The sequence below is a fragment of the Scleropages formosus genome, chromosome 4, assembly GCF_900964775.1.
Source record: "Scleropages formosus chromosome 4, fSclFor1.1, whole genome shotgun sequence".
In the NCBI taxonomy this organism is placed as follows: domain Eukaryota; kingdom Metazoa; phylum Chordata; class Actinopteri; order Osteoglossiformes; family Osteoglossidae; genus Scleropages; species Scleropages formosus.
Genome location: NC_041809.1, coordinates 27332083 through 27342742, shown reverse-complemented (window position 1 = coordinate 27342742; position 10660 = coordinate 27332083). Strand labels below are relative to the sequence as shown.

At 41.9% G+C, this 10660-nt stretch overlaps 1 protein-coding gene across 1 annotated transcript; it reads right to left on the bottom strand.

Annotated features, from left to right (window-relative positions):
* Positions 1 to 5276, bottom strand: LOC108921180 (vitronectin-like). Its single transcript, XM_018730530.2, has 8 exons — positions 5075 to 5276; positions 3655 to 3774; positions 3094 to 3279; positions 2688 to 2827; positions 1806 to 1962; positions 1103 to 1255; positions 628 to 942; positions 1 to 478 (listed from the first exon to the last, which is right to left on the bottom strand). Exons 1-8 carry the CDS (start codon positions 5136 to 5138, stop codon positions 357 to 359), a joined length of 1257 nt encoding a protein of 418 aa, XP_018586046.2. The 5' UTR covers positions 5139 to 5276; the 3' UTR covers positions 1 to 356.
* Between the last annotated feature and the right edge of the window lie 5384 nt (positions 5277 to 10660).

The following is a 10660-nucleotide window of genomic DNA, read 5'->3' as shown; positions in this document are numbered from 1 at the left end:
TAACATTAACACATGTCCTTTTATTACATAAAATATAGTGCCCAGGATACATGCAAGGGTTAAAGCACAATTGTACATTGTTTAGATGCTTATATTAACAAATGCTTTCATGGAAAGTTGATTCTGATTTTTGGATAATCTGCTGGCTTTATATTTATGTGAGAATTCATGTAACATCAGCTTACCTTTAATTTTTCCCATATTTATTCCTTCCATTATAGAACTAACTTTTTGAACTATTCCTTAATGGGACCAATTGGGAAGTTGATGTATATTTCAGATTGTGTTCCTCTACTTAAGACTGACTGACTTGTTGTGAGCTCCGGACTTGATGGCTGCTCTTAGGGTACAGGGTGTTATTCCTTCTCATGCTCTGGTTCATCCTTACAACCTAGCCAGTACTTGGCGATGGGTCTTGGGTAAGGAGGATTAGTAGAGTCCACTGTCTTGGTCTGTAAGTCCACTCTGTAATATTTATCTGGGAAGAAAAAATAGAAAGCAGTTATGCCCCACCTTTAGTTTTCCCTAGCAGACATAGGTGTCGTACTTAGTTTATATCTTTATTCCACACTGATGTAATGCAACACTAAACCCTGTCCAAATATGTCAAATGTGATATGAAAGTACCTTTCTTGAAGAAGTAGATCTTTTGGACAGGCATGCTCTTTGCCTCCATTTCATAATCTGGAAAAATGTCTTCAAAGTAATCATACAGCTCTCTGTAGAGATCGCTGTACAGCTGTTTCCTTTGGTTCTTCTTGCCTCTCCTACGATTCTTATGGCGTCTTCTGCTGGACCGGCTTCGAGAAAATCGGGAAGGGGCAAGAGCTGGGGTGGAGGCAGTGCTTATGTGGATCCGCCCTGCCATGACTGCATCCACTGGGGGTTGGATGCCCTCCCAGTCTCTGTTAATAAAGCGGGGGCTGTGCTGGTGACCCTTAGCTGCAAGGGGGTGTCAGTTCAGGCAGTGAGAAGACTTACTTTCCTTCATGGCAATTCAGGTATTAGGTTAACTGACCTTGCAGCTTTAATAGCTGCTGCTTTTTAATACAAATTTTTGACAATTAAGACACAAAACGGGCACAATTCAAAGAGGTCTTACAGCCTCCAAGTAGCACAGTGAGCAGATCCTCCCATGGCTCACAGTACAGATCAGTGTAGCGAGTGAAGAGGACTGATGGGGATGCCTGGGTCATCTTGACACACTCTGCATGGGATGGCTGGTTCTTGAATTCATACTGGTAATAGTGTTCACCTAGTAGACAAATAACATGTCACTTTTTTCAAAATGACCTGTTAAACTGACTCTTTATGCAATTTCAAAATCTAAAACAGTTCTCAAGACAAAACAAGCTAACAGGTACTATGGCTTTAGAAATCTGCACTTCATTTAATTCTGCAATTTGCAGAATTGTACACAATGTACTTTTTACAGCTTTCTTCAGGTAGGAAGGTTGACCTAAATAAGAGAAATTTACATATATTCATTTATCAGATGCTTTTGTCCAAAGCGACATACATCTCAGCAAAAGTACAATTTATACATTAAGAGATGGAGACATAGCTGCAGACTTAAGTCTCAAGCAAACCTAGTTCGTTCCCTACCACTTGCTGCACTGAGGTTCTTCGCTCAAGTAGGTTTACGTTAAATGCTGCGTTCAGCATTTCAAGAGCAGTTTCCCTGCTGAGGCAGGGACCTGGTCACATCATAGTCCTATCACTTCCAGGCAGTCTTTGGCCCAACAGCCCAGTGACTGCTAGATGAGGCGTGATGCATTTTTTTTTTATTTTTTTTTTAAAAGTACCTTTGAAAAAATAGACCTTCTCTTTGCCACGGTGGCCAAGTGCTGGGATCGCAAATGCAGCATCAACATCATCTGGAATATCTTCAAATCCCTCCCCTATATCCCGAGGGTAGTCCTCATCAAGGACATTACCCTCAAACCGCCAGTACTTGTTACCCTGGAATACAAGAAAGCAACCAGTGTCACGTGTTGTTTTCTTTTATAAAGTGGACACATTTTTAAACTTCCAAAACCCATGTTTACAGGTAATGTAAAGCTCTTGTTAATGTATATCATATATTTAAGCACAATGTTCTGTGAAGCCTGCATTCATGTTTATTTAGCAGATACTTTTCTCCAAAGTGACTTCCAACAAGCTCTATGTAGTGTTACCAGCCCACACACCTTATTCACCAAGGTGACTTACACTGCTAGATACACTACTTACAATGGGTCACTCATCCATATATCAGTGGAACACACTCTCTCTGTCACTCACACATTATGGATGAACCTGAACAGCATGTCTTTGGACTGTGGGAGGAAACCCATGCAGACACAGGGAGAACATGCGAACTCCACACAGACTAAGTGGGGCTCAAACCCACATCTTCTCACACCACTCAGGTGCTGTGAAACAGCAGCGCTACTCGCTGTGCCACCCATTTAAGAGTGGCATGGAAGCATATGTACAGTAGGGTATACCGGCCTATACAGATGTGTATACCCTGTCACTTCCAGGATATTAGGAAAGAGAGCATCTGACCAAAGAGAACATGTGTGTCAGAGTCCTCATTCAGAAGGTCAAACTGCAAAAGCTCTTTATTAATGAGCAGAATACTCTCGCATATTTAAACAATGGGATCCTCGGGTATCACGCTTTGACTCAAAGAATGTGAGCACCTTGAAGATGTAAGTCTTGCCCTGGCAGTTGATACGAGTGAAGGCAGCATCGATGGGACCGGGAATGCCCCACATGTCCTCTATGAGTTTTGAGTAGCCAGGCACCACTGCATGCTCATCGAGTTCAAAAAAGTACTTTCCTGCAGAGCAGAACGTAAACATGTGTGCATGTCTTCCTATTGTTTGAGTCACCTGTCTTTACCCACTGTAAAAGTAAGATGGCTTTGCTAGTGTTTTATCTGTAATAATAGGTGTTTTACTGAATTACCTTGGGTTAATAGCAATGGCTGAAAAGTTGTTGCCATGTGATAGTGATCTGTACTGTTCCCCACCTCCCAAATATAACTCCGTTCTGAATTTATTATATAAAGATATGTCATGGCTTGTTTTGCTGCACCAGTCTCACCCCTGAAGGCATAAATAGAGCCATTCTTGAGCTGCATAAATGCATCGAACGGTCGGCCACTGCATGTCACTGCATCTGGGTCCGGGGTCCTTGTGGAGCTGTGGGTGGTTGGGGTAACAATCGTCGATGGTGTGGTCATATTGAAGAGGTCACCGTCATCTTCATTAGCAAATGTGTCACCACGTGCTGTAGATGTGAACTTCATCATTACTTCCTCCACAGTTTTACCCTTTATTCTCAAAGTAACACGGAACACTGAAATGCTGTAGGAAAATTTCACACTGTATATCACCTATGTGCCCTACAGCTCAGGGCAGGTAATTAGGAAGGCATTTATGGCATTATAGCAGCTGGTTTGGAGATATTCCATGACAGAATTTAAACTATGACCTCCCATCCAGAGAGAGGGTTTAAACACATACCTACTGTGTTAAGTCCTTGGCAAATGTAGTATATTATCACTTCTATTTGTAGAATATATGGCACAATATACAACATAGACAGTTATATGGCTTTGTTACAGGAGTGACATGAATCAACTTTCCATTTCATGGAACTTACCCTTTTTACCACAGATAGTATCATAATCCAAGCAGCAGCTGCTGTAGTATTTGCACATGTCATCACACTGGCATTTCAGCGCAGGATTGAAGCCGTTCTCACAGCGTCCAACACAAGACTCTGTGGAATGACATGGCAAAGACAGCCAAGATGTTAATTGACCACTGCTGTCTGGCATCATTCTCAAATTAACTAAGATTACATCTGTCCAACCTTCTGCTATCATAGGCCAGCACAAATTCATGTCCCTTTAGTGGCAACACACACTGCAAATCCATCTGAGTGAAACCATTAGGAGAAAAAAGATATGATTTTATCACTGTCAGTGAATTTAAAATAGTATTCTTACACCTCATGGGTAACACCACAGTAGGGGGAAGGGACAGTGTAGTGACTCAAGAAATGACACCTTATAGAGAGAGTAGCAGGCAATTTAGGGGAACATTTTGACAAGGTATTAATGAAAGCAATCATTCCTACTTTTGACCTACTGACTTGAGAATGCAGTTACAGGCCACCCCTGTCGGTTGTTCACTATTGACTGTAACTGTAAGTGTCATTGGACTCACAGCAGCCTCTCATGTGGGTTTAGGAAAAGGTTAATAAAAGATTACCCATTGAACCAAAAGTTACCCTTTGGTCCCTTGAGTTATTTACACATACTTACTTCTGCTGTTTGCTTTGCTCTTGATTAGCTATAAGTTATTTCTGTTGATGGTTTAAGGTAACACCTCCGTTCATTTTCTGCCTCAACCCGCAAATCCACCACCTGTTCCATAAAACGCTTCAAACTCAACCTCCTGTATTTTAAGAATTCATACTGTGGCACGCGGCGCTCTGGATTTGGATGGGGCGAAGAAGGACGCACAGGTAGTGTTCATAATGAATGTTTATTTGAACACCAGCACACGAAAATAACGCTCCCAGTTTGAGAACCGCATTTCCTTAAGGACCTGTGCCTCAAGCCAACCTTCCTGGCCTGCTTAGCACCCAAAGGCTTTTTTTCGCATATTGCTCAAGACAGTCATCCCGTTATATTCCTTGGAATTCCCCCCAGTGGTTGAAAACTTTATTTACAACTTACCCAAAATGCAACTTTTCACAATAAAAGCATTCCCCGCTCGAACTCGCAGTAATGCGGATTGTTACAATACGTTTCTTCTTTGCACAAACTTCCAAAGGCACTGTAAACTGTAGGGAGGAGTGATGAAACAGACATGTTCGGAAAGTAGGGCGCGCAGGACAAAGATGCAGGCTGACTGTATGGTGTCTGATATCGTGGTCAGCGGTTACTAGTCTTGGGAGCTACTAGTGTCAAACTACAACATCGCGAGGCAACGCTTCATAATACATTCTTGACTCTAGGGAGTTGAGGTAGAAGGGCGCTGTTTTACGAGCATGCCCTGGCTTGTGTCCCTACCTTCTGCAGCGAGCACCATGCCGACCACCACCACCGCTACCAGCAGCACCAACAACGGCTTCATGCCTCCCTCCTGGGATAGTCGTGATCGTGGAGTGGGACTGGGCTCCGAGCGCTCCGAGCTCCTAAAACGGGGCAAGATTTGGAGTGGGAGCGGGAGTGGGACACGCAGAGGACCAACTGTGGCCGGATCAATTGCTCCTGGAGCCACTGACCTCCTCCTGTTTACTTAACCAGCCTTCCACATTGACATTAGTAATCATTAAACTGGCTGTGGAGTGTGCGCACTTTAAGAGCCACTTTGTCTTTATTTACAAAAAAAAAATCCCTTGCCCTCTGTGTCTATTATGAAGCTGGTTAATTTTTACTGAGGCAATTTAGGGTAAGTACCTTGATTAAGGGTACTACAGCTGGAGGTGAGGCTCAAACCAGCAACCTCTGGATCTAAAGGTAGCTGCTCTAACCACTATGCTACCATTTATGTAAAACTATGTCCCTAATGTAAACCCTGAACTACGAAGCTGGAAAACATTTTTCTCAATAAAATGTTGTGTCGCGCAGTGATGCCGGTAGCACCAAATATGCAGTCTTGTACAGAGTTCACTCAGAACGAGTGAGAATAATCCAAGCCAATCTGAATATTTGTGTCCAATTGTCTCTAATTGCCCTTTGCTTGGTATAGCTTTACTGCACTCTGCGGTGAGCAAAGACGCTGTCCACGGTGCTGCTCTGTCTCTCTCGCAACCAGGGAGATTTCCCACCATTTGGACACCAGGAGGAGTGTCGCCCGCTGCCATCTGGTTGGAAACTTTATTTTCTCCACATCCAATTGGCCCCGTGGGCTTCTGCTCAGGTGCACTCTTGGAAAGGCGAAGAGAAAACGAATGTCTAATGTTTTAGACTCTTTTAATCAACCATAGTCATAATGTGAATAACTTAGGTTAACAGATTTAATGCTTTATCATTTTTGTGTTCATAAATTGAATTCAATTCAATGTATTTTTATAGAGTGCTCTTCTCACACAGTGACACAGAGCACTGAACAAAGGCATAAGACAAAGAATCAAATAAGACAGTTGACTTTATACTAGAGCAATACATTATCAATGCTTTTATAAAGCTATAAATATACCTACTGGCCACAGAGGAGAGGAAAAAACTCTCAACTGAAAGTCAAGGGAGAAAAAAATTTGGGAGTCCAAGTGCCAGTGACTGCCCACCCCTCCTGGGCATTATAGATTAAAAAAGTAGGCCTCTTTCAAGTCAATTTACAAATAATAATAACATTGTTGCTGAGTGTTAACTTGATTTCCCAGTTCACAAAGGCAGATCTCGTCCATCATGCCAGGTGGTCATCAGCTTCAGTCAGCATGGGGTGCTTGTATGACAGCCGGCCGGCCCCCTCAGGTCTTATCATAGTTCACAGGAAATTGTCTTGGATGGATGGATGGATGGATGGATGGATGAAGTCTTGGGCTAGATGGCTGCCTTGGGAAGGATCCCTATAAACTATACATATGGATCAGTTTTTCTCTCTACTGCACAGGTCTGGGAAACTCTATTTTCTATAACGTATGTTGTACTAGGACCTTTTAGGGCATTCTGGGTGATTCTGTGTAAAGTTACAGCTTTCTGTAGTTTCGGTCGTTGCCTGTAGTAAACAATAGCTGGTCGACTTTACTGCTAAATCAATAGTGGGTATAGAACTCATGCAGATGGACAGTCCATGATCACAGCCACTCAGGACGGCAGCATGAAGGTGGAATTTCAGTCAGTGGACCCTGTCACAGACTGTCAGGCCTTCTGCTTTATTATTCTGTAGTGTGGGTACTTTGTGATAGGCTTCAATCCAATTCCAAAGTTCAAAAAGCACAATTTTCTCCAAAGTGCAACATGGATGTGTGTTAAGCACCATTGCAGCCTGTTTGCCACCTTGAGTAAACATACCCTGACCCACTAATAAATACCCACTAATTTTTTCTTCATCAATTATATCTCCATTAAAAAGTTTCTAAAATGTTGGTGTACATAAACTTTGTTGCTTATTTTCTGTTATTGACCATTATTATTTGAACTGATTATGAACTGTTCCAATAAACTTTTTTGATAATTCCTAAGATGTCTTTTGTGTCAACATGTAGAATTGTAACGTTGATTACGTAGTCTCCTTGTGATACACCTTTAGCTCTTATACAAGCAGTGTACGTCCATAAACCTATTCTTTATGTTAACCCCAACTTGCTGTGAAACAGTCTTTTGTTTGGCTAATTCTGTACACTGTCAGCCAAGGGTTCGTTTATCTTATAACCTGCTGAGAACTGGAATGTTTCTCTCAACATTGAATTTTTCCTAAGAAAAGTTAAAAAAATGTGCTATTTTCTAAATGTCATATTTTTTTTTTTTTTTTTTCAGAACCGCTTGTCCCATACAGGGTCACGGGGAACCGGAGCCTACCCGGCAACACAGGGCGTAAGGCCGGAGGGGGAAGGGACACACCCAGGACGGGATGCCAGTCCGCCGCAAGGCACCCCAAGCGGGACTCAAACCCCAGACCCACCAGACCGCAGGACTGTGGTCCAACCCACTGCGCCACCGCACCCCCCTAAATGTCATATTAACATATATTAATTAATTTCACATTTCTGTAATGAATGAAAAGTTTTTGAGTACATTTTCTCTACTTAAGGGCAGTATCTGCACAAGAGCATAGTGGAAGTAATGTGTCATATTGCTGAGCACTTTTTGCCGGGACACATAATTAACACAGCAAAAGATGCTGTGAGTGGTCATTGCTCTAATCTTGTGTCTCCGTTTTGTAGCTGTCTATCATCCATGGGACCCTCACTAGCACCACTCCTGACCTTATCTTCAACGGTCAGGTGAATGAATAAGTCCTAATCCCATCCCTCATGCACCATGCACCATGCACCCACTTTAAATGTCCTCTGAATATCTGCATCACATACATCTCAGAAAGATCTGCCATTGTTTCGGTCTTTTTCATAATCTCTGGAAGATTTCCTCTGCACATGATTTGTGTGTCAGTTACATCTCACTTGGCTTCCTATAGCTGCTTATATCAATTTTAGTGCTTTGGTTATGGCCTACAAGAAGATCAAAGGATCTGAACCCTGATTCCTACAAGACTTGATCACTTCCTACTATGGCCTGTTGAGTAGAAACACAAGACAAGAGGTTTAGGCAGAAATTCAGGTCTTTTTGCTCTGCAACACATTTTTTTTTTTAAAAAAAAAAAACAGAAAACAGAATAATGCAGAAAGTACAATTTAAAACGAATAAATAAATGGGGAAACATTTCAATGTAAAAATTTGTGAGGTACTGGTATACAGTATAATGCAGTTGTTTCCACATGGTGGCAGTACAGTGCATTCATAACATAATCATTCACTTGTAGCCTTTTGTAGGACAGGCACACCTTTATTCATAATGGTGTGGCATACTGTGATCAGAATAATTTAAGATGTACATTTTGAAGGACTAGGTGGATTACAAGGCTTGTATGTAGTGTAGTAGTTAAGGACATGAACTTGTAATCTGATTTCAACACATACAAGCATCATACTCCTGTACTGTTGTAGTTCCCTTAATCAAGCTACATACCCTAATTGATGCCGTACAGCATCTTCAAAAAGTATTCAAACTCCTCCACTTTGCTACACTTTATGTTGTACGTTTTGAAATGAACTGAATAGATTTTTCCTGTCAATTGACACCCAGGACCCCACCATGACAAAGGCAAAACACATTTTGGAATTTTTTTGCAAAATCATTAAAAATAAAAAACTGAAAAACTTATTTTATATAAGTATTCAGACCCTTCACTATGACACTCCCGCCTGCACCGAAACGGCTGTCAACTGATAACTATTTGGACCTGATTTGGATTCAACCTATGGTGTACCAAATGGACAGACCTGGAAGACCGTGCACTCTGTGAGGGTTTTCTGGGAATGATTAGTAAACAGCTCAGAGTGACATGAATTTAATTCTCCCCTCCTAGAGAATTTCCTTGTTCCAAGTGAGGCCAAGAATAATTGTGTCCAAGCAGACCATATTTGACCATATTGACCCTTGAAAACTGTAGTCTGAGGGCACTTAGTGTCTTCCACACCAGCATCCCTAGGGCACCTCTTGATTTGGATAACAGGCACCAGCAGGCAAAGAGGAATGCAGCAACAGCAATTGAAGCTTAAGCTCAGGCATGGGAGCAGTTTGGAGAAGCCATTAAGAAAGACTGTCATTCCTTATTCTGGCAAATAATTTGGAAATGATTTGGTGCTTTGGAACAGGAAGATGATGGTACTATCAAAGGCAGGGAAGACCTCCTATCGTGACCTCCTCTGAGAAGAACTCCTCAATCACTTCTACTAGGAGACAGTGTCTGACATCTGCAGTGGATAGAAATCCATCACTGTCGCTGATGTCAGAATGGTTGCATTATGGTAAGGGAGCAGTGTGGATGAGTTTCAGCCAGAAATATTAAAAGCAATGGACAGTGTGGTGGTAGCAGTGTCCATGTCCCTTTTTAGTGTTACATGGAATACAGGTAGGGAGATTTACATTTTCATTTAGCAGAAGTTTTCTCTAAAACAACATAGAACTCTTGAGTAAACACAAATGCATTTCTCAACAGACAAAGAGTTATGGAGGACAATAATTCTTTTAGTATAGTTTGTCCGTTATCACTGTTTTTGCCAGTGTGCAAAACAAGTAGCTGTCAAGAGAACTTAGAAGAAATACTCAGGAAATCATAAGATAATATGATGCAAGTTTATGGAGCTATAATAGCAACAGAGCAAGACCACACAGAACAGAGTTGCAGTAGATCAGATGGGATATCACAATTGCTTGGACCAGGAGGTGTAGAGTGTGTTGAGATATGTGCAGATACTCCAGGTGTTTTTTACAGGAAGTATTGACAGGACTGGTTATGGCTTTAGTGTGTTGGGAGAAGCAGAAATTTCAGTCAGTTGTTACTCTGAGGCTCTTGACTGATGAAGAAGATGAAATTACAGAGTAATGTGATTGATAGTTCCCAATAGATGGATGGACCTCCTTGGAGACATGGACAAGCTGCTACATGAGAGGATATATCTATGACAGCTGGGGAAACTGAAGAGTTAGGTATTGTCAGCATAACAGTGGTAGGAAAACACATGAGGCAATGATAGAGCCAAGGGATTCTGTGTGGATGGAGAAGAGTAATTGGCCCAACACTGATCCCTGCAGCACACCAGTTAAGGGAAACTGCAAGGACAGGAAGCCATGCCAAACCACATGGCAGATATATCCCATAGGTAAGATGGTACAAGTCTTGGGAAAATGGTGCATTTTGTTACATGTTATAGTATATCTGTTGTTAGGTGTTACATTAAGAGGCTGTGTGTGAATTTCCCTGCAGGCATTAAAAAATTTCTGTGCTGATCCTTTGATTCCAAGTTGTTCTACCGGGCAAAGCAGGATTCAATAGCAGACAGTGTCAAATGTGGTAGAGAGGTCAAGGAGAATGAGGACCAAGGAAAGGGAGGCAACTGTAGCTGACCGGAGAGCTTCCAACACTGCTA

Coding starts and splice junctions, on each gene's coding strand:
- LOC108921180 (XM_018730530.2), bottom strand. CDS start 5,138: ATGAAGCCGTTGTTGGTGCTGCTGGTAGCGGTGGTGGTGGTCGGCATG. Junction 3,280..3,654: donor TACTATCTGTGGTAAAAAGG/GTAAGTTCCATG, acceptor TCACATCTACAG/CACGTGGTGACACATTTGCT. Junction 1,256..1,805: donor GAAGGTCTATTTTTTCAAAG/GTACTTTTAAAA, acceptor TTTGTCTACTAG/GTGAACACTATTACCAGTAT.